Genomic DNA, 25,212 nt, shown 5'->3' on the forward strand with positions numbered 1-25,212 from the left:
TTAATAAGGTAATGTAAAGATGAAAAAGTGAAATTTAAAATTAAGTAAGATAATGGGGGCAGGGGCATGTAGAATCAAAACAGAGAAATAAAGAAATTCTGTTCAAACTATGATTGTTCCTATCCTCTATCTATGGTATCCCTGGAAATGGAATACCATTCTCCAAGTTTTTCACTCACCTCTAATAATTCATAGAATATTATAAAATAATGATGTACTAATAATTTAAATGACTCTCTTACTTAAGGATCTTGCAACATTAAGCAGAATTAACATATTACATATCACAACACACTGTAAATTAAATTAATCTATAAACATCTATTAAGTCCCTACTATGTGGATGGCCTAGTGCTAAATGTTGAAGTGTCAGAAACATTTAATTCATATGTTCCAGTAACTGTTATAATGTCAAGTAATTGTCTAAAGATTCTGGAATAATACAAAGTACTATATATTCCTGTCATTTCATTGGACATTGACAAAAAAATTAAACTAGAAAGGAAGAAACTGCATTTTATTAATTTCTTAAAGACATCAGGGCATCCTAAATGTTTTTTCTTAAGTTCACTCACACAGTCATTCAATAAATATACAGGGTGTGTGCTAAGTTTTCAGGAGGCACAGGTGGATAAGAATAAAGAGTTTAATAAATGTAAGTTTAATAAATAAAAGTTTAATAGAAAAAAACACACAAATGAGTAAGTTATTATACTACACTGAACAAAATAAATCAAAGGGTAAAGGACCTTCTCACAAAATTTTGTAAATATTTTCATCAAAAACATAAGACAAAAATGTTCATGTTGATAGAAACAGCAGCTAACAGCAGCAGTGCAAGCTCTTAGGAATCTATGTGTCTTAAGGTGAGAGAACTAACACAAGACAGAAATCTTTAACAGGAACCCTTTGTAACTTTTTACCTGTATTTCTTCTGTGGTTCCACATTTTCAAAGAGCCCTTTTTCCATTTTCTTTGGAAGACTGTCATCCTCATCAAATTCATGCAAAGTTTCCTGCCAGGCATACCTGAGAAGTGTGTCACAAGCCTTCATTCGAAGATGGGCTCTGGCGTGCGAATCTCTATCAAGGTTCAGAAGCAAACACAAGTCTAAGAATTCTGATTTGTGTTCACAGAATTTTTTCCTGAGGTGTAGTCTAAGCACATTCTGCAGGATGTTGGTGGATCTATCAATCTTATTTCCATAAGGGTGCCTAATGTTTGAAATTCACATCTTACTAATACATCATTTCGATCTTTTAATATAAGTCTACAAATAAAATCCCCCAAGCACATAATAAACAGCATTCTTCTTTGTCATGTTTACCCAGAAAAAAATGTAACCACTTTTTATATTTCAAAAAACATAAAGATTGACTACTCAGTAGTTTGAGAAATTCATAATGAACATGTAATGAACTCCTTCTCATAATTCTGACTGGAACAGTACAGCCTAGATTACTGAGTTTTGTAGAGTTTACTCATTAGACAAGGTTAAGAAATCTTAACTTTTCCAAGATTTCCCCACAGAGAAATCTTGAGAGAATCAAATAGCATCTGCACATACGCATCAGCTTTTGATAGATGATAATATACTAAACAGGGTACATAGTCATCATTTGAATACTTGAGTCAGCCTTCTGGCTTCTTGTTAAAATGAAGATATAAAGGGAATCAGCAGCAGCCATATAGATCTGTATATATAAAGTTCCAAGCCACTGTTGAGAGCACATTTGCCTTGAGTGGGATCATGACATGAGGAATGCTTGACTGAGGAAGAATAAAGATACAGGCAAAGCAACAAGCCTATTTCGGCACTCTAAATATGCATACCTGTAAATAAAGTTCTCTGGGACAGACTGATCTCCAAGGTGCTTGTGATAATTTGATGTAACTACAAGCATTATTAAATTACCAGAATCTTCAGGGACAATTCCTGTGCTAGCAGAGCTGACCGTACTCTTTTCAAATGTAATAGAAGTATCGCATGTGGATATGAAACTGGTAGGTAATGACTGCCTCATTCAGAACTGCAGGCAGCACAAGTGGCTTCTCAAGGCAAAACTCTCCCTTTACAGTTAAAAAACAACAGTGCCATCTTGTGTTAAAAATAAAAACCACAGCTTTCTCACCAATTTCATTTCTTTGAGGAAAAGAGAAAAAAATGTCATTCTTGGTTTTAACAAAGTTAGCAAAATACAAACAAGATTCTTCACTCAAATCCAGATGTTTAATTTTCTTACTAGGAATTTCTCTATGAGCTCTTGAACTTCCTGGTAAATGAGGTATAGTCAAGTCAGTTTTAGAACAGTCATTTTTTAAGTCCATCTTGCTTTATTAATTAATTTGTTTATTCATAGAACAAATCTTTCATTAGTTATTCCTTTAATCAATATTTATTGAAAATCTATAAGACGGGTAAGTTATCAGTGCTCATGGAGTTACATTCTAGTGGGAAGAAAAGAGACAAGTAAATGAATAAACAAGGTAAATGCCGTAAGTTGAATAAAATAGGATATTGTGATAGAAATTGACTGGGATTGGGTGAGGTTTATTTTAGCAATGGAGTCAGAGAAGGTTTCTCTAAGAGGTGAATTGAGATATAGAATATGGGGAAGAAGCCAGCCACGTGAGAATCTAGAGGGAGGGCATTCCAAGCAGAGAAAAGAACAAATGAAAAGGCTATGGAGCAAGATTATGGTTATCCCATTTGGAGAACAGAAAGACACTGGTGTGACAGGTATGCAGTGAGTGAGGGGATAGTAGTTCTAGATGAGGCTGAAGAGGTAGGCAGGTACCTGTGATACAGTGAGGAAATGAGAAAGTTGCCCCCACTGTCTCTGTTCCAAAAGTCTTTTTTTCCTGCAAAGCACAAAAATGGTAGGCGAGTATCACCAGAATTTCTTCTCCCTTTTCTTATTGTTTGTGCCAGACAGCTTAATGAGGGGGGAATGTGGAGGGGATCAAAAAGGTTTCTTCTAGATTGAAGTTCTAGCTGCTGGCTTTATGGATGTTCCTCCTTAAATCATCCCAATTTTCAAACATGCAAAAACCTCCAAACAAGCTCATTTAAGAAAGTCTAGGAAAATGTTACAGTGACTTCCTAATATAAGATGATTTCAGATGATTTCAGGATCATGTCATCAGAAATGGTTCAAAAGACTAGTGACAGCATGGAAAATAGATAACCCAGTGTATTAAAAAATATTCCAAGTAGTTTAAGGGCTGTCAAATAGAAGAGAAATAGGGCATAGTACAGAGAAACACATGTAATCATAAGATGGAGATGGTCTAAATAATTATTTAAACGTTAGAATGGCCCACCTTGAAAACAGCGATCTCTCTGTTAGTAGGAGTATTCAAGAAGAGGCTTGAACAAAAGAGCCTGTTTGGAATATGCAGGAGATGCCTGCATTGTGCTCTGAGCGAACCCAATCACTTTTACCTCAAGGACTCCAGGCCTTCATGCAATCTCTGATTTAGAACAATGAGGATCTTTGCTCTCAAAAATGTTTCTCTCTTTTTTTCTTTCTGTTTATTTTTTTTCCAAGTGTAAACTAAATTACTCAGAGGCTAGATGATACATTCTTTAGGGGATATGAAAGTTTGTGGTCAGTTTCCTAACTGTTGAGAAAGATATCATCTAGGACTAATTATTCTCTTTGAAAGACGCCTTCTGGTGCCTTTGTTAGTGTCAATCATAGGACCAAATGTATCACCCATCAAAACGAGGAAGTTTGGTTCCTAAAATAAAAGTTCACATTCTTACAACTGAAGATAGAAAGAGTTCATAACGATGATATATAAATTATTTTCACAATTATTACAGTGGTAATTGCCCAGGTATTTTTGGTTTTATAATTTGGAAACACACGCAATCTATCCTTAGTTTATTTGGTAAATGATGATTAGAACCCGTGTGACAGAGTCTTTGCCCTCAACAGTTCCCAAGTTGGTAGCGGGAGGGGTACGCAAGGGGGAGAGGAACTGACAAGTACATTGCCACGTACAATCATTGCTGTAATTGACTTCAATGCTAAAGAATTAATCTACAGATAAGTAAGGGGCAAGTAAAGGCACTGCAAGTGGAGAGAAATGAATATATGGCTTGGAGGTCTGCAACAGAACATAAACGAAATATGCAATATGCAGGCAACAGCTTTTTGTTGCTGAGCTGGAGGTTGGAATTCGTGTGGCAGAAAGAGACATCGGCCATGGGAATGCAAATGAAGGTCAATGACAGGCATAAATGAGGGTCAGAAGGGTTTGGGATTCCAGAAGAGTAAGTTTTTCTGTCTGCAATAGGTAGCCATTAAAAAACTGTGTGAAAAGGATGGTGCCTTAGAAAGTTAATTGTCTCCTGTTTAACTTAAAGGGAAATTGGAAGGTATCATGGCAATAGAAAACAATCAGAAAGCTATTTCAATGATCCAGAATGATAACTGTATATTTACATGTATCTAACTTGAACTTGTTAGGGAAGAAGCTTAGTTGATTCTGAAGTTTATAGAAATAAAACTTCATGAATTCCTCAAATAAATGTCTACAATCCTAAAATTCTAGCCTTTTAAAAATAATAACATTATAATAATATTACGGAAAGTAGATCATTGTGATGGTTGAACACTGAAGGTATAGTTGTATCATTTTGCCAGAAAACTAATTAAATACTAGTTCTTCACCTGCCATCAGTTTCACAAACTTGGCATAAGCTCCCTGCATGGGTTCTGTGCTGTTATCAGGCTAATGAGCTGAGTTCAAAAAGCAGCCACGTAGCTTTTTGGGCTATACTGATTACTTACAGAATTTTACTGGAAGCATTTTCTGTTGTTAAAGCATCTTTTTGTACTTGCATTTCTTCTGGTTCTGTAACTTGCTCCTCATCTCCAAAAACTGCTATAGGTTTATGCACCACAAGCTTGCTTCCAGATACAATGTCACTTTGGACTTCTAAAACAAGAGCTGAGCAGAAGTTCACAAATTGCAAGGACATGTTAATTACAATTGCAGAGCATTAGGAATTTGAAAACACACACAAAAATACAAATGCAAAAAATTTCCATCTATTTGATCTATTCATAGGCTACTTATTAAACTCAGTTGAATTTAATTTTAATTTTTGTAGATTCTTTACTCTCAAGATATTCTTATCAAAAATGCTAAAAATAGGTCTTTCCAAAAATCAGTTAATTATTCTATACTGTAATTATTCAAATGGGCTACTTTATTTAGATATATGTTTCTAGATCATTCTCTGGAATCCAAAACTCATCAGTGGATGTCCCAGTCCTAGTGAAAGCCTTGAACAACATATGCAAAGCTTTACTGTACAATGCTCGATGTATAAAATAGGGCAGTGTTTTAAATTACACTATTTTTTTCCCTGCTTTTTCTTTTCTCTATATGGACTTTCATCCTAGTTCCTGGAGAAATCTTAAGGGAAGGAGAAGGTCATGAGGAAATTAGAACTTTTATAAAAGAAAAGCAAAAGTCCAAAAATAGTTTTTGACATTCAAACAGCATACTGCCATCGGCCTTGGAAGTCAGGATGATACAGTCATGATCTACAGTTTCTCCAAAAGCCTGTAGCTCCTACTTAGTGTATCAAGGGTTTAACTTCAGGGTTGACCTGGAGCAAAACCACCACTTCTGGGCCAGAGGGGATTTGGAGCACAAGGCAGAGAAAGCCAGAAAACTGGCATGGGGTATCTTGATTGTCTCTACAGGCTTCACTTTGGGTATCTTAGTTAAATGGGGGAAACCGTGAGAATACTGCCCATTGTTCAGGACACCGTGATGATGTCACTTTTCAAGCTACCCTTGCTACTTTAATCTGAGGCACAGCCAGCCACGTGAACTGGGATCTGGTTTCTGGGAGGTGCCGCTAGGACCCCAGAGTTGCTGAGAATCTTCTTGGGGAGATTTCCAGAAATGGATGTCAGCAAGGACTGCAGAGATGACCGTTCAGTCATAGCTAGGCTCCAGAGGGCCACAGGAAGCAGAGAGAAGGCTGAGTGAGGGGGGAAGCATGCCCGCCCAGAGAACTGTCTGATCCAAAAGAACAAACCACAAGCCACTTCAGCCATAAACTTCAGCCAGCAGAGCCCAGGAAGCAAGAAGATCTGCATCCCAAGTGCTTTCTGTCTTAGAGAGGAACTTAAAGTGAGAGTCTGGAAACTGAGAAATCTAAAGCTCTCCCTAAAGGGACTAATTAAATTAATAGATGGAACAAAATATAAACATGACTGGAGAATACATGAGGCTCACAAAGAAGATCAGATCTGTTAAGAGCAAAATAAAATTATGTGTTCTTTGCACATCCAAACTATAGTGTGAACTAAAATACTCAAACATGTCAAACATATAAGTTAAAGAGTTAAACAGCAAGATGCAGAGGTGAAATACGACCTGTTTAAACAAATTTTGACTTTTTTAAAAGCAATATCATCAAACATTTCATTTTGGCTGCATATACTAAGGTAAATAATTCCAATGCTTACCTTCTATTTTATGTGTGCTGCAGAACATTTGTATTTTGGAAATGTCTGATGCTAGGTTCCTCAGGAAGATTTGTTTCTTTTGCTTAGCAATGAACAGGTCAGGATTGATCCAATGTTCTCCACATGAAACATACACCTATCAAACAAAGCATCTCTCATCCTGTATATAATTGCCACAGCAGCATTATTTGTAATAATCAAAATGGGGGACAATAAATAAGTCTTATTAGTATAATAGGTGAATGATTAAAGAAAACTGTGGTGCCATGGAATCCCACTCAGTACTTTCAAAAAAATCACACCATTGATAAAGGGAACAAGCTCTGATGAATTTCAAGAGTTTTGTACTAAGTGAAAAACTATCTTTGTATCTTACCATATTATTTTTGCAACATCCTGTGAATCTATAATTATTTCAAAATAAAAGTTTTAAAAAAGTAATAGTTTAAGAAAAAGGGGGAAGGAAGGAAGAAAAGAGAAAGAAAGGGAGTGAGAGAGGGAAGGAGGTTGAAAGAAAGGGAGAAAAGAAGGAAGCAAGGGAGGGAAGGAGGGGAAGAGGGAGGAAGAGATGAAAGAAGGAAGGAAGGAGTAAATAGAGATTGGCTAAATTAGAGATGGCAAACTATCTCTAAAATGCAAATCCGGTCTGCTGCCTGTTTTTGTGAGTAGAGTTTTATTGGAACACAGCTATGCCCATTCATTTACAAGTTGTCTATGGCTGCTTTGATGCCACAGGAACAGAGCTGATGTCCAGTAGGCACCATATCACCCACAAAACCTACAATATCTACTATCTGATCCTTTACAGAAAAAGTTTAATGACCCCTGGTATAAACGAATTTGTAGTACAAATATCAAAATGTCAAAACATCAAAATGTCAGTGTGGATAGTTCAGATTACAAGATTATGGATGACAATTTTCCTCCTTTTTTTGTTTATATGTATTTCTTAAATGTCCTAAAATGGATAAATATTTCTTTAAAGATGAGAAAAGAAAGTGATATATTGAGAAAGACTCAGGAAGAAGAAAGAGAACCTCAGTGCTGCCTTTTCTGATCATTACATACTCATTATTACAAATATTCTGTGTATGAAGACCCAGAGGAAACTTTTCAAAAAAAAAATTTTTTTTTTTTTTTGAGATGAAGTCTCACTCTGTAACCCAAGCTAGAGTACAGCGGCACAATCTCAGCTCACTACAACATCTGCCTTCAGGGCGCAAGTGTTCTCATGCCTCAGCCTCCCGAATAGCCTGGATTATAGGCACCCACCATCATGCCCGGCTAATTTTTTGTGTTCTAGTAGAGGTGGGGTTTCACCATGTTGTTCAGGGTGGCCTTAAACTCCTGAGCTAAGGCTACCTGCCTAGCTTGGTCTCCCAAAGTGCTGGGATTACAGGCGTTAGCCACCACGCCCAGCCAAAAATTTCTTCTTTTGAACAACAGGTCTCTTTCTCTCTTGTGGACATATTTAATCATGTAACTGTTTATGTTTCCATCTTCATGTTACTCTTCAGAGCAGTCACAGATTAATTTCTAGCAAATATACAATCACTCCTGGCTCCATCTTATCCTCCTTCCACTCATTCCCACATTGCCATGGTGGCCTCATCTAGACTTACCATTAAATTAATTTTTTGTATTGTATGATTTAATGTAATCTACCGTAAATTCGTTATTTAAAAATCCACAGTGATTAGCATAGCAGCACAAACAAAAACAGTATAACCAAAAGCACAAAACACTTGAAAGAGATGGAATTAAGATTCAAAATGAGACCTAGCAGCCTCCGAGATCAACAGACTCCTCACCCTGCCATGCTGCCTCTGATACTGGCCATTGATACTTCTGTTTAAGACTCTCCAGGGGTTTTAGGTTTAGAGCCTGAGTTGAGTTCTGATGAAATGGTATGAGCTTTGTTCTCTGTTCAAAGAATTTTTGGCATCAGTCAAGGAAGGGTTTTTTTGTTTTTGTGTTTTTTATTTTTCAAACTGATGCCTCAAATTCTATAAATGGGGGGAAAGCCTGGGCTGCTAAAGTCCTTATGCTTTTCCACCTTCTCCAGTCACCCAAATAGAGTATGTGAAAAAGTAGGCATAATTTTATCCTGAAAAAGTGTAATTATCATTTAGTAAGAAATAATTAAACAACTACATTTTGAAGCTCTCAAAAAGAGTAGGGAATTTACTTCCTTCAGAGCAGGAGATAGAAATTGCAAATGATTAATAATTTGGCTTTCTCCAGTTTCTTCCTTAATTTTTAGAGTCTAGTCTTGTGATGAACATTAAGTAGATTAATTCGGCTGGGCGTGGTGGCTCACACTTGTAATCCCGCCACTTTGTGAGGCTGAGGCAGGTGGATCGTCTGAGCTCAGGAGTTTGAGACCAGCCTGGGCAACATGTCGAAATCTGTCTCTACCAAATATACAAAAAACTTTTCCGGGCATGGTGGCACATGCCTATAATCCCAGCTACTCCAGAGACTGAGGTGGGAAAATTGCTTGAGCATGAGAGGTGGAGGTTGCAGTGAGCTGAGATTGTGCCACTGCACTCCAACCTGAATGACACAGCGAAACCCCATCTCAAAAACAAACAAACAAAAAACAAACAAACAAACAAAAAACAACCCACAAAGATTAATGTATGTACCACTCTGAAAATCATGCCAGACTCATAAGAAGCTCTCAACAACGTTAGCTGTTAGTGTTACTTTCTGATGCTTGCTCAGTTAGAATAATTCTGAGAGAAAATAAGAATTACAATGGTAAGCATCTGAAGATTTATATTTAAGGGGATTCTTTCTTGGATGAGGTATTCATAAATTAATATTGCCAGTTTCAAATCCATGTCTTTACCAGTTCATCTCTTTGTAAGTCTTTTAAGGCAAATATTTCCTTCCCCTTTTCATTGAACAATCTCCGAGCTGCAGAAGGTAAATTTAAAATCTCAGTGCACCTGTAATAAAAGACACAAAAATTGATCTTGATACAGAAAGCTTCCAGCAGCAAAGAGAGAAAATTTTAAAAAATCAGGGGCCTGAATCCTTAATGATAACTCTCTCCTCGGGACTGTTAGTCATAAGCTGGACTCTGGGGCCCGTCAGACCCATTTGAGTCTCATTTTCCTCTCCAATTGTGGCACTTGAGAAAATTATTTAACCTGTCTAAGGCTGGATTTCTTACCTTCCAGGGTTTCTGTGAAGATTAAAGGTTGATTTTGAAAAGGGCTCTTAGCACAGTGCCAGACATGACCAATAAATAGACAGACACACTGCTATTGACTTTTCGTTCTTCAGTATGCCCCACACTTTCCTATTTCTGTGCCTGTGTTCTTTCTCCTACCTAAAACAAATCTTTAGCTTTTTCTGTTGCAGTTTTGCCCTTTCTCCAAGGTTGTCAAAGTCAAATTTGTCACCAACTTCCTCATCTCCCTCTACCAGAAGTGATGACTATAACCCTTTAACTACCTTTGAAGCAGAAGTTTTTAGCCTGGTTAAACAATAAACATTGATTTCCCACTCCCACAACCCCCTGCCCTCCCAAACAAGCACTGGACAAGCCCTGTGGATATTGTGATGAATGACAGTTTCGTGGTTCCCTGAGGAGCTCCCAATCTGGTCAGGGTAGAGAAAAGTCAGCAACTGAAGTGTAATATGAAGTCATGGGTGCTCCCATAGGCACCTGCCAGTGTGCTGTCAGGACAGTGGGGAACACAATTTTTCCAGGGAAGCCTTATCTAAGGGAGTGACATTTGGGTTGGATTTTAAAGGATAAATGGAAGTTTATCCAAAGAGACTAGACTGGAGCTGAGTGTGTGGGCATGAGGAGAGTGTAGTCCAGGTGAAACGGAAAAAGAAAACAGAAACCAACTGAAAGCACTTAGGATTCTAGACTGATGAACCTGCCTTCTAGCCCATAAGCAGCAGAAAGCCACTGAAGGCATTAGAGCAGATACATAGTGTTATCAGGTCTGCTTTTTAGAAAGTTAACTGTCAGAAAGGTGGGAAATGGGCTGGAGGTTGGAGGAGATGGACCCTAGACAGCAAGTTTTAGGAGAGATGTAAATAGGTGGAATTGTGAGGAAAAGTAGAGCTAAAAAGGAGACTGATGGAGCATTTCCTAAGCAATACTGTGGGATTATCCTGCCTGTGGAAGAAGTAAAAGATTCTTGCTAAATATGTTTTGTGTTAGACTGTACTGTTCACAGTAAATTAACTTCAGTTCACTTTATGCTCATCAGCAAGACACAGCTTTTTAAAGAATGTTTCTAAATTTTATTTCCTCACTGGGATAAATCAATTAAACAGATAATCAGGCCCTCCATTTCTCTAAGGGTAGTTTAGAAGTAAACAAAGCAGGCTAGGTATGATGGTGCACACCTATAATCCCAATACTTGGGAAGGCCAAGGCAGGAGGACCACTTGAGGCCAGGAGTTCAAGACTAGCCTAGAAAACATAGCAAGACCCCATTTTTAAAAAAAAAACATTAAAAAATTAAAAAATTAGTGAGCCATGGTGGTATATGCCTGTGGTCCCAGCTGCTTGGGAGGCTAAGGCAGAAGGACTGCTTGAGCGCAGAAGGTTGAGGCTGCAGTGAGCTATGATCATGCCACTGTACTCCAGCCCAAGCAACAGAGTAAGACCCTATTTCAAAAAAATTAAACTAAATTTTAAAAATTGGGCCAGGCACGGTGGCTCATGCCTGTAATCCCAGCACTTTGGGAGGTGGAGGCGGGTGCATCACCGAGTCAGGAGACTGAGGCCATCCTGACCAACATGGTGAAATCCCATCTCTACTAAAATACAAAAAAATTAGCTGGGCATGGTGGCACATGTCTATAGTCCCAGCTACTCAGGAGGCTGAGGCAGGGGAATCACTTGAACCCGGGCGGCGGAGGATGCCATGAGCCGAGATTGTGCCGCTGCACTGCAGCCTGGGGAACAGAGCAAGACTCCATCTCAAAAATAAAAAAAGTAAATAAACCAGTGAGAACTAAGTCCTTGCTTCTCATGTCACAACTCTGGAGGCTGATGGACTAGTGAGGAATGGGAATGGCCATGGCCATGGCCATGTCCCTCGTACACAGGTTGGCGGGGTAGGGGTGGGAGGTAACTGTAAGAGAATTGAATGCCAGTCTCAACATTTGCCTGCTTCTGTTTGGATGATACCCAAAGACCCATTTTACATGGAGCAGGGGAAAGACAGAACCTTGTGGGAGGCAGCTAACTAAGAGAAAGCCAAAGGAAGAAGAAAATGAAACACAAAGCAACAGATGAAATGAAATACAAAACAAAATCAACAGAAATGCAAAACAAGAAAATTTTTCTAAAAAGAAAAAAAAAACAATTAGTTCTACTTTCCCCTATTGATATATTTGGGGATCCAAGCAGTTAAAGTGTGGCCTGAGAAGAGTTACCATCATTCTATCTATCTGTCTCACTCACACTTTCCTCAGGAGAATGTTTGGACCAAGGGAGTATCCTGTTTTAGGACAACAGGTGAGAGGAGAGAAGGAATAGGTGGTTAGGGAATCTTTCTTCCTCCTTTTTTTCTTGTTGAAACCTTGATAATAATGTTGAATTTTGCCCAAGTAGTGGGAGAGGATTTGGATAAACAGTTTCCTGTATATTTAATTTCTCAGTTCACAAACTGGCCAATATTAATGGGGAGAGAAGAAGATAAGAATTGGTTCTTAAATACCCAGTAAGGAGGCCAGGCACTGTGGCTCATGCCTGTAATCCCAGGACTTTGGGAGGCCAAGGCAGGCAGATCATGAGGTCAGGAGATCGAGACCATCCTGGCCAACATGGTAAAACCCCATCTCTACTAAAATACAAAAAATTAGCCAGGTGTGGTGGCGTGCACCTGTAGGCCCAGCTACTAAGGAGGCTGAAGCAGGGGAATCACTCGAAACTGGAAAGTGGAGGTTTCAGTGAGCCAAAATTACAACACTGTACTCCTGGCGACAGAGCAAGACTCTGTTAGAAAACACACACACACATGCGTGCGCGTGTACACACAAACACACACACACACACACACATCTAATGTGGGCTCTGCAGTGAGATTGCCTGGTTACACACACAGATGCACACACACACACACATATACACACACATGCACACACACGCACACACACACACACACATCTAATGTGGGCTCTGCAGTGAGATTGCCTGGGTTCAAATTCTAACCTCTCATACACTGGTCATATAACCTTGGAAAAGTTACTTTTAACTTCTAGGATCCTCATCTGTCCCATCAATAAAAGATGGCTATAGTAGCTTTTACCTCATTAGAGGTTTTAACAGAGTATGGATACTGTAAAGCGCGTGGCATATAAAAAGTCAGCAACACATTATTAAAATTGACCAAACACTGCAAGCATTTTATATCTACTCTCTCATTTAATTCTCACACCATTTCTGAGTAGCCCATTTTACTGAGGAGGAGACTGAATCTGGAGGTTAAGCTTCTTGGCCAAGGTCACATAGACAGTAAATGGGAGAGCTGATATTCAAGCCTACATCTTTCTGGATCATTTATTGCCTCATATGGTCTCCTGAGAGGGCATCATCATAGAATGATATTAGATCTAGAAAGTAAAGAAACCAAGATGCAGACTCAGATTTCTCTGTTATGTGGAGACAAAGGCCCTAGAAATAAGGTCTTCTTTCTCTCACCACCAGAGCGGATGGGCAACCATGAGGTTTGTTTGGGTTTATAGACAGTGCAGGCATCTTATCTCTGACTTTACTTTCTCAGTGCTGGAGCAAATGAGGAAAGCAGGTGGAGCTGATTCCTGAGGACTGTATTTCAGTATAACCCAAGGTGTCCCAGAGACAAAAGGGCAGTGGGGAAAAGAAAGGAGCTATGCCTCCCAGATCACAGTCAGCTACAGCTCCACAGCAGTGGACAGCAGTGGAGCTATTATGCTAATCACTTGCCAAGACACTCTGCCCCAGAAGCTCTTCCACACTCTTCCAGTTCTTTCCAAACAGTAACAAAACCTTCAAGAAGCTACTGTCATGTGCTTTCTCCTTTTCTTTATCTTCTTGCTTTGGATTTCTGTCTCATTTTCTTTCCTCTCCAAGTGGCCTTCTACAACAGCTGCTCCTTACAATGTTCTCTCTCTTACCTGATTATGTATAAACCAGGAAATATATCATATATAAATGATCCCTTGATCGTTTTCAATTCTGTATGGTTAAATACTGCTGCATGTGGCTGTACGATTTTTTAACTAAGCAAATTTTCTTCCCCAAAAGTTAAGTTAGTTAGGAGTTCCTTGAAAGCAAGCAATGCCTTTTTCTAAAAAAAACAAAAACAAAAACAAAAAAAACCTCCAGTGGATAACCTTCAACACTGGTGGATGTACATAATATAAATACAACAGATGCCTGTTGATTTAACAGTTGAGGAAAACAAGGCTTGGAGAAGCGCAGGGCTTTGTTAAAGTCTTTCAGCTAGTTAGTGGCTGGGGTTAAAATAATTCCTTTGCCTCCTAATCGAATGGTTTTTCCAATATTCTATGTTGCCAGCAACTTTACAGAAAGTAGAAGGTACCAACAACAATAAAAGTTCTTTATCTATTATTCTAAAATGGAATTTACTATACTATTAGATCATCCTTCAGTTTTATAGACGGAAAAACCAACAACAAAGAGAACCTCAGAATTGCCTAGAGTGAATTATTAAATAACTGAAGATAGTATAATTTTCCTTAAACTAAATAAAACTATCCCCTCATATTTGACAAGGCAAAAAAAGTTCATACCAAGTGCTCCAACCTTTCGGCAGTGATCTAATTCCTGATTTGGCAGGAAAATACTGATTAAAGAAAAAATACAACATATTTCATAAACATGATATACATTAATGCTAGGGTTTAGATGTTTGCCTTCTGCAAACCTCATGTTGAAATCTGATCTCCAATGGTGGAGGTGATGACTAACGGGAGGTGTTTGAGACATGATGGAAGATCCCTCATGAACAGACTAATGACCCATCTTGGGGGTGAGTGAGTTCTCACTCTATCAGTTATTTGAGAACTGATTGTTAAAATGATGCTGGCACCTTCCCTTTCTTGCTTCTTCTCTGCCATGTGATCTCTGCATTTGCCAGCTCCTCTTCAACTACTGTCGTGAGTGGATGCAGCCTGAAGCCCTCATCAGATGCAGATGTCCAATCTTGAACTTCCCAGCCATCAGAATCATGAACCACATAAACCTTTATTTCTTTATAATTGGGTATTTCTTTATAGTAACACAAAACAGACTAAGACAGTCATATTTTAAAAATTGGTTTATAATAAGTAAAATATAAAAATTTAACTTCCTCACTCTTAATTTAAGCAAATATAAACCAAATGTCCTGTAAATTGTGAAATATATTTTAATGATATTAATTTATACTTATAGAGTTGGTCATTCAGAAAGCTAGGGAAATTTGCTAGACCTTGATATTTGGCCAAAAAAAAATAGTATTAATTACCATTAGTAGCATAGGTTCACATAGTTTATATATTTCACAGATTAGAAACTCCAGAATCATTATATTAACAACTGTTTTCTTAGGTAGGTGTATATATATAAAATATTTTACCTGTTATAAACCACTTACATATATATTTAAATTGGCTTATAATAGGTAAAATATAAAAATTTAACTACCCCATCCTTAATGCAAGCAAATATAAACGAAATATAACATACTATATTTAAGTGTGTGTATATGTATATATATCCCATATACCATATATGTAGTATGCTATCTGTTATAAACAATCATTCAGGTATTTAAATGTTAAAAAACATTTGCGTTCAGGATATTAAGTATTTACCTTTCCAAAAACTGGTGAAATTCTATCTGGTCCATTTCTGTTTCAGAATATTTAGTGACACAGATTTTCTCTTTCTTTTCAGTGTTAACACTTCTGAAACAAATGATCCAAGATTCGATTGATATGTCAGAATGCATTGTCAATTATCTCTTGACATACTTTAATATGTGAAAAATTATAAAGTCTTAATTTATCATGATTTACCCTAAAGTAATCTCTTTCTTTAAAAAATACAGTTTCAAAAACTATCACAATGAAATATTAAATTTCATATTAAATATTAGATAACATAACATGTTATAACATAAATATACTACAAGTAATTTTATAAGACAATACATTTTCACAATTTTGTTTCTCTTCTAATAATGTTTTCTAAAAATATAATGCTGAACACTATGAGATAAAAATTTTTCAACTCAAGAAAATTCAGAGATTGCATTCATTTTACCTGTAATTTTTTATTCATATATTATCTTATTAACCCCAAATTTAAAAGTTTTAAACTGAAAAAAAATGATGATTATAGAAAGAGATACTTAATTTGAATATACATCTGCTTAAAGTTTCAAGTTAGAAAACTGTTTCATGCATTTTTTAGAATCTATATATTTTATTAAATGAAATAAATAGTTATCAAATACTGTAATCATTCCTTCATTATGAATTGTGATCAAATATAGCTAACCATTTATTCATTCAGTAGTCATTAATTTCAGGCCTATGCAGGCCCTTAATCATGTGGTTAACAAAATGACTCTCTAATACCTTAATACTTGATTCATCAGAACGCAACGAACTATGATCGTAACACAGCAGATTGTACATCTGCTACGAATGAAGCATCCCTGCTCTCTATCTCATGGATCGAACATAAGCAGATAATCATGAAACAGAATGGCAGCTGCTGTACTGGTGGGAGACCCAGGGCTACAGTAGTGGAGTACATAGCAGCCACAACTAACTCGAGAGGACAGAATATCTCATTCAGGGTCAACATCTGGAAAGGAAGTCTAAACTCATTCTCAGAAGACGTTGGTGGTGAGTGGTTTAAGAATAGGGGGAGTGTCAATAGGAAATAGGGCTAGAGAAATATGCCAGGATACACCATAAAAGGCCTTACAAGCTGTATTAGGGAGTTAGAGTGAGTTCAGAGATCATAACTTACCAATAAGTAATACATATATTGAAATCATCTAAAATATAAAATTTCCTTCAGAGCCTCATCTTGGGCCTTTCCTCTTAAAATTCCTTAAATATCACATAAAATTTTCCTAGTTTAACTTACATTACTGAGAGATGAAATTTGCCTGTGACACAAGAACATTTACGAAAGTCTTAATTTATATGAACTCGACAGTCTTAAGACTGACAAGATCTTGTCATTCACTAGAGTAATAATTGACTAAGTAATGAACAAATGCTATTATTTGATTTTCCTTAGGCTTTGTAGATGAAAGAACCAATAACAACAACAAAATCTCCTCAAAACTATCTCCAGTAAATTATTAAACAGCTAAAGGACAGCATGTTACTAGAGCAGGATTTGGTTATAGTATATATATATTTCATCATTCTAGCATGATTGTGCTTGTAAAGACACTAAACAGCCCAACACTCTTTCTTCTAAAAAGTTAGTTTCGGGTTCAGGCAAGTAATATATCCTTATATGTCAATGGAAGTTATTTCTTCTGGAAGGTATGCAACTTGTATTTATTAAAGGCACACAAGGCACAGCAGGGCTTCTGCCTGACAAAACTCTAGGATGCCATTCATACGGATAACAATATGTAGCTGGGGCCACAGGCATGCACCACCATGCCTGGCTAATTTTTTAATTTTTTAAAAAATATGGGATCTTGTTATGTTGCCCAAACTGGTCTTTAACTCCCAGCCTAAAGTGGTCCTCCTGCCTTGGCCTCTCCACGTGCTGGGAATACAATGCGAATGGTGCTCTCTGAAGCTGGGCAACACAGCCACCTTGCAATGTAAGCCAAGACTTTCCATTTGAACCTTCTAAGAACTAGTATTTACATCCAGCTCCAGTGGCAGGGTGGAGGTGTGTGGGGGAATGCTGTTGATGCTCTTATAGAATATTTTCTGAATCCACAGAGAAAGATTAAACCACATGTAGCAGAGTTTTAGTGTTAAGTGTATGTCAGTGTATTTTAATTATTTGGGAGTAATTAATTCATATGGTGAACAAAGTAATTCTAATGCCTGAATACTTGATGAACTGGGACACACTATTCCATGAGCATAGCAAACAGGCAGCACAGCGTTTCACACACTCTCTGCTAGAACAGCTGTCCGCATTTACCATTTCAATCTCTTAAAATCTGTTTGGATTACCTGAGTGAACCACGCATTTTCAAACATTGATGTGATAAGATAACATCTATATGTAACTTTGAGGCACAATTAAGATACAAAACAAGAAAAGAAATGAATGTAGGAAGGGACAGAAATTTTGTGTTAACTTTGGGTGTTATTTTTGAAAAGTCATACACTACTTTAAGGACATTTTACATCTAGCAGAATGAGCTAATTATGAAATGTATGCGTCAAAGAATTCAATTTCAGGCTTGACTTTACTTTGAAGATTAATTTTTTACTTTATCATCTGTACAGGCAGTTCAGTGGTCAACAAATCTGAATGTTACTCATTGTTCAGCGATGTATGAAGTATATTTTAATCAATGTGAAGAAAGTAATATTAAACTATTATCAGCAGCCTCAAATATTCTAAACATCTCAAAAGAAAGGTCAAGAGGTTATATCACTGCTAACAATATGAGAAACAATGTGTAAACTCATTCTTTACATCAGAGCTCTTCAATGATCTATGATTCCTTGTGTCATAAAATGAAATGAAAATGTAGCAGGTGAATTTTCTCCAATGTTGGAGAAATATTGGCTGTTGGGAAAATTATATTCCAATCATAAGGTAAGCAGGAGTGTCGGTAAATGCTTTTCTGGGGTGATAAACTTTTAAAATGTTATTCCAAGGAAGACTATAAATTATATAAAGTTATACTTTTGAGAACTATATTTGTTCATTAAATATTCTAAAGATTTAAACATAATTGTGTATAATTTAACTGAAATAAGGAATTACAAAAGCATATTTAAGAAGGACGTTGAGTTCAAGTATTTGAAGACATATTTTTAAAACTCAAACAAAAATGCCAATTCAAATATACATTGATCATAAAACTTTTAAAAATAGAACTTTTAAAAATCAGAGCCACTCATTTCTAATCCATTATCTTCTAAATCAGCAGAGTTCAAATTAAATTCCTGATGAAGAAACTAAATGAATCTTAGTCTCTATTTTCATCTTCGAATATCAATATGGGAGCCCTTTTGCTAAACAAATACAGAATTCTAACAGAGAAACATCCATAATGAAGAAGACAAAAATCTGTAGAAACTAGAAAGTGTATTTAATAAGTATGAACAATTGTTCTTACTGCATTTTCCGTCCAGGTGAGATGTCCGGACCAAGGATAGTAAAGGATCTGTTTTTATTTTTGTCTCCATTCCGCAAAACTCTGAGTCGCACAGGGGTGTATGGCTCTGTTGTCTTACAGATGGGTTTCTTCATAGGAGGACTGCTCGGAATTAGCAGTCCTTGTATTGGCCAGTCAAACTCCTTCAGAAAGAAATAACAAAATTAATAATAAATATAGGAGAAGAGTCATTTCTAGATTTTAAAAAATATTAAACACTCTGTTTATACCTTTAATCTGTGATTTATTCAACAAAAATGTATTGGGGTGCCTAAGATGCTCCAGACAATTCTAATTAATGTTTTATTTGAATAAAAAAGAAAGATAGCTATTTTTAAAATTTCTGTAACAACTTGTGTTATGCTGCAAGATGAATGATTCATTCCTTCTCAGAGAAACATCATTCTAGAAAAATAGAACTGGATGAACTTGGAGAATTTTTGCTTACATGTTAAATATCTTTAATCCGTGTGAAGAAGGCATGTGACAAAAGTGGTTTTAAGATAGCCTGAAATAATACCACCTTAAACTAGATCTATTTGGCAAAATGGAATATATTTGGAGAATATTCCAAAAAAAAAAGAATAAAATAATGAACATAAACACATTTCAAATATTTCAGTTGTAGAATTCAGTTACTTTTTTATTGTTTGTATCTATTCATCCATAAAAACATTTCTTGATTCATGTATTCTTCAAATATTTTTTAATGTTTACCATATATTCTAGGCATGATGTTATGCACTGAAAATAAAACGAAGAACCACAAAAGATACTCTTCCTTGAATAATTTATAGCAGGTCTTTGGAAACTTACCTAAATATAGACTGGCAATTGCAATAGTCTGAGTATGATGACAGGGTACAGGTGTAATGGAACAACACAGGAGGAGAACCTAACTCAGAAATGTCGTAGAACTGAGTCTGGAAGCCTTAGAAGGAGTTAATGCAGTCAAGGATGGGTCAAAAGAGGGACAGAGTAGATGTATCAGACTTGAGGATTAATAGAATATGATGTTGGGGCAATAAAAGGAGGCAAAGGGGCTTCCATGTTCACAGCTTGAGTAACTGGGTTGGATGGTACTGCTGTTCACAAGATAAGACACTTATGTGTGAAAGAAGAGTAAATGCGGAAGGGATGATCAGTGATGATGCTGGGCAAGGTCTGAGTTTGTTCTTTCTTTTTTTTTCTACTTTCATAAACATTGTCCTAGCAGCATCTCCTGTTAATCTGTAATGGCCATTCTGTAAAATATCACTATTGCATATAAATGTAGATCTGCTTTTGCTTCTCTTCACTTTGTCAGTTTGTCTTTCCCTTCACAGAAATGTACTGTTTTGATTACAATATATTTTTATGTGGTTAGTCTTGGAAACTGCAAGGGCAAATATGCTCACCATGTTTTTCTTTTTTGGGAATTGGCTCTTTTTGGCCCTTTGCTATTTCATATACATGTATTAGCTTGATTAGTTTTTCAAAAATCTATTTCAGATAGAAGTGCTGCATATTAGGTTAAGAAACTTTTACTTTGTTAATACTTTTTCTTAAATTTGTGTTAAATCATATGAAGCTCTTTTTCCTTCGTTTACTAAGATTTGCCTTGACTAAACTCTCATCACTTAAGCGATAATTACATTAATTTTTAAAATTTTAAACTAATATTGCATTCCTGGATAAATCAAAATTGCTCATGATATACGACACTTTTTATAAATTATTGAATTAAACATGCTAATATTTTCTTTAGGATTTTTGCATGTACATTCATAAATGAAATTAACATGTAATTTTCATTTATTATCTTCCTTAAGGTTTGGCATGAATGTTATGCTAGCCTCATGAAATGAATTGGAAAGTGTTGCTTCTTATGAGAAACACACTCACCCATCCAAACTCAGAGAATGGACTTAGAGACACAACATCCCACTGCTGTTAAGACTCCTGCCACAGTTATGAGAGATGTAAGGATTGAAGCTACCATGCCTTTCCATTTTCCAAACTAATCTTCTAGCCAACAGGTAAATGGGTCATCAATTCCAGCATTCTCTGCCAGCTCATTGGTTAGAATTGTCAGTCCTTGTAAAGTTTTTGTGATGGTCCCATCTGGGGCAGTATTGTTGGGAATGAAAGTACAGCATTTCCCACTCAGCATAACACATACGTCTCGTTTTTTCTGCTAGTATCATGTCTTAGCGCAAGCCTGTTTTCCCAGGCAACTCTGCTGGTGGCATCTAACTGGCTAACCACCTCTTTGAGGGCATCCCAAGTATAACTGATGTTGAATCTCTGTTGATTATAATAGATGTAGTTAATTCAATTCACACTCCTAATAGTTGACCACCAGAATAGTGCTGACTCTAACCCAGCAGCTATTTGGTTTTGGGTCTTACATTTATTAGGCAACTCCCTAGGGACTCCAATCAAGTCAACATATATATTGGGATCAAAAGAATTTGTCAAATCTCTCTGGTTTTGGTGGCCATGTGTACTTTCGGGTGTCCTGTGGAATGCCAGGGTGAATGGAATGGCCAGTTTTACTAAAGCACCATTCCTGGTGCTTTACTCACAATATCACCAGACATCAGCCTGGGGTATATGGAGAGCTGAGTAATTGCCATTGCTTGACTCACCGGTGATGTTGAGGATGTGGATACAAGTCGACAGTTTTCCCACGGGCTTATTGAACTCTGCCCACTGCCTAGAGAGGCAAGAGGAGTGGTTCATATTCCCTACAGAGAATGAGGGGATTGCTCTGGGATCTGACCTATGCAATGTAGGAAAGAGCAATGACAGAGGCTTATAGGTCTCATTTCCCCATGCATCCTTGTCCTGGTATAGAGCCTACAAGCAATGCATTCCTTTAGGATCAGTATTCCATCCTAGGGGAAACAGAACCACCTGTGCCTGAGGTCCTCCTGCAGCACACCTGTAACGGATACTCTTGTTGAGGGCTTGTACCAAAAATTTTACCCATTTGACCCAGGCATTCACATCCCTGTATCCCATCTCAATTTCTAAGGTTTGCCTTAAATCCTTTACCTTAATTATTTTTACTTGTTTAGGGTCATTATTTGGTAGACTAAAATGTTTATTAGGGTCTGGGTTTGGAGTAATCCCAGGGAAATGGGAGGTTGCGTTCCTGATTAGTTGAGAACAAATCACCCTAGGGGGTCTTTCCCTGTGATGTCTGCCCCTAACCCATATACCCAAGATGCTACTTTTGGTTCTTGGTCTAGAACAGCTGGATTCTCAATGGTGATGAGTACAGGATTGCATTCTAAATTATGGCAGTTATTTGGCAGGGAGCCCTTGGCCCCTTGGACAGATGTAGTTTATTCTTCAAAGGCATCCAGTTTGGAGTTACCTACCCCGTGTTTACCATCCAACCCTGAAATTGGGTAGTATTCCATACCTCATCTCAGCTGGGGCAGGGTGATGCCCTAATGTAACCTGTATCTGCCTGTGAAGGCCATCTCTGATTTTCTAAATTCCCACAAGGTAAGACGTGGCAGGATCAAATCCTACGGTGTGGGATGCTACCATCTTGGTTGCATTAATTACCACCTAATTGGGTAGGGAGGAGTCCTGCCAGTTTCCATTCTGACCTTCTGCTCTTTGCATAGTAGCCCATCCCAGCCATATCAACTTCCAGAAATGGGGCTAGCCCATGTTTTCTTTTAACAATTTTCTCAGAGTAAACTTTAAGGGTTCCTCAGGTGACCCGTGTACTTTCCACTGGTCTTTTTCCCGCCCTTCTGGGGGTCTCTTTTCCCAGTTCCTTGACTCTTGTATAGTGAGTCCACCCCCATTCAGCTGTTCGCAGGTGGTCTCAGTGGTTAGGAGCACTGGATAGGGACCTTCCCAGCTTGGGTGGAGCTTGTCTTCTTTCCAAGTCTTAATCAGCACCAAGTCACTAGGCTGGAAGTGATGAACCACAAATTTAAGAGGCAGACTTTGAGCCAGAAGTCCTTTTAACCTGAGGGATGACAGGGTGGAGGATATGGCCAGTATGTAATTTCTTAAAAATTGATCCTTGGTTTCCATAGTAGGGAGATCTGTAGCCCTGCCCAAATATGGGATCCCATATAATAACTCATAAGGGGACCATCCCAAGTATTTTCCTGGGCCTACCCTAATCCTAAAGAGTGTTATTGGGAGACATTTGGTTCAAATCATTTTAGTTTCTAAAATTAGTTTGGTGATATGCTTTTTGAGAGTTTGATTTTTTCTTTCTACCTTTGCAGAGGAAGGGGGAGGCCAAGGAATGTGATAATCCCATCTAATTTGTAAACCTTCTATAATTTCCCTTAACACCCTTGAGGTAGCTTCCTTTCTAAGCTCATGCAGTTCAAATAAATCACTTCTCTTCTAACAAAGAGCAGGCTGAAAGTTCAGGATGTAAATCACAGATAAACAGCTTAAGCACAGAAAGGGAGTGGGGGAGACCTGGGTTATCACCAAACATCACACTCACACTATTGGGCCCCAGTAAAAACATTGAGCCTTATTAAGCACATTCCTTTCCCTTTAGGCACACTAAAGGAAGCTAAAAGCAACTGTGGGGAGATGCCTGCAGCTGGAAGATGTCTGGGACCAGACACAGTAACTCTCCCTCCCAGATAAGTGACACAAAGGAATAGTGCATGGTGATATGCAGGTTCTAATAGTCCATTTTTAATCAATCCTTCTATTACTGGCTGGAGATCTTTTCTTCCTTCCATAGCAATGGGATATTGTTTCCTGCAAACTACTTCTCCTGGTTGTTTTAGTTCAATTTGTAAGGGTATGATTTTTAACCCTCCCTTGTTGCCTTCCTCAATCCACACAAGGGGATTAATTTCTATTTCCTCCTCCTGTTAGGAGGCCTATCATTACCTTTATTTGTCCTTCTTCTATTCCTCATCTTAAACCCAATCTCGCAATTAGGTTTTTAATCAGGAGATTAGTTCCTGCTTCAGAAACTTAATTAGGAGTGACCCTTCAATTTCTGGTGGTCCCAATTAACATTTTTTTGAACATCAGAACCTCAAATTCCTCCCCTCTTACCACTGATACTGTCAATTTTCCCTTAGAGAGTTCTGTACCCTTTGGTTGGTGAATTAGGGAGGAAGGAGCCACCCCAGTATTAACCAAAATGTCAGTTTTTCTCCCTCAGGTCCTATCTCCAAATTTATCAAGGGTTCCTGGTGGGACCTACTCAGAAGGAACCCCTGACCCCATGCCCCCAGCCCCAGTCTTCATCAACAGTCATGAGGGGGATCACCTTTTCTTTTCTTCCATTCAGGACATTCTTTCTTAAAATGCTCAGGCTTTCCACACATGTAGCATCCACTCATAGCGTTAGGAGCCATTCCCTGCATTTCCTTGCTTTCTCTGTGTTGAAATCTATCATTCTCTTGTCTCCTTCAAGGGGGATCTTGATCTAATCTTTCTCTGACTACCTCTTCCACAGTGGAAACCATGATTTTCACTTTTTGTTTCTGCTTCTCTTCCTCTCTCCTTACAAAGGCCTTCTGAGCTTCCCTCAGTAATTCCTCAATCGGGTTTTCATTCTCTCCATCAATCTTTTGCAGTTTCTATTTTTATCTTCCTGTGTAGCCCCCCAACCCTTCTGCAGCCTCATTGACAGATGCCCCTGGTGGACTTACAGCCTGTCAGTAAAACAACAACAAAACCCTTAATGGTTATCTCATCCATTTACCCTTCCATAACCTGAATCCTTTCTACCGTCTCCTGACAAACAGCTACTTTGCTGTGGGCAACCCACTACTCCTCGAGCAGCCTGATCCTAAACTCTCCTCCACATCCCTTTCTCACTTGCATCCACCGGTCCTGGGCTCTGTCCCTCCTCAGTGGCCGCACTGCAATCTTTCCCTGCACCTCTTTGTTGCCTAAACCTCCAGAATCTTCCCAGAGCCCTGCCAACTTCTCTGCCTCCTCTCACTTTCTCTTGTACTCTTCCTTCCTTTCACATTATTTTTCTCCCCAGTCTCACCTTCTGGGTCTCTCTTTGATCTTTGTCTTTTCCAGTCTCTCTCTCAGTCATTTTTCTTCTTCAATCTCTCTCTGTGGGTCATCCCCTGTTTCCCTTCTCCCTTACACTCAGTTTCTTCCTCTTTCTCTCTCTGGGCACGAGCCAAGCCGTGCTGTGCCCTGGCTCCCTCCTATCTGTCTGCAAAGACAGACAGCTCTGCTGAAAGGCAAAGATTCTGCAGCAGCTTTTAGCAACAGTTTTTAGCAGCCAGCTCTCACACACCTGTGTAGCTGACTGTCCTCTGCCTTCAGGGTCAACAGCTTAACTCTTTCTCTCCCTCTCTGGCCCTCTACATTTGCTGTTTCCTCCACTTTCTCTTTCCGAT

The 25,212-nt window shown here is 38.0% G+C and overlaps 1 protein-coding gene across 1 annotated transcript in view; it reads right to left on the minus strand.

Annotated features, from left to right (window-relative positions):
- Positions 1-24,899, minus strand: part of LOC108316951 (doublecortin domain-containing protein 1) — a 61,883-nt gene extending 36,984 nt beyond the window's left edge. The window contains exons 1-6 of the mRNA XM_037745212.1: positions 24,849-24,899; positions 18,815-18,996; positions 9,355-9,454; positions 6,501-6,636; positions 4,803-4,962; positions 924-1,082 (exon numbers count right to left, since the gene is read on the minus strand). Coding sequence (XP_037601140.1) covers positions 924-1,082; positions 4,803-4,962; positions 6,501-6,636; positions 9,355-9,454; positions 18,815-18,996; positions 24,849-24,899 — 788 coding nt within the window. The remainder of the gene's footprint in view (positions 1-923; positions 1,083-4,802; positions 4,963-6,500; positions 6,637-9,354; positions 9,455-18,814; positions 18,997-24,848) is intronic.
- Between the last annotated feature and the right edge of the window lie 313 nt (positions 24,900-25,212).

This window comes from Cebus imitator, unplaced genomic scaffold, assembly GCF_001604975.1.
Source record: "Cebus imitator isolate Cc_AM_T3 unplaced genomic scaffold, Cebus_imitator-1.0 Scaffold195, whole genome shotgun sequence".
Classification (NCBI taxonomy): domain Eukaryota; kingdom Metazoa; phylum Chordata; class Mammalia; order Primates; family Cebidae; genus Cebus; species Cebus imitator.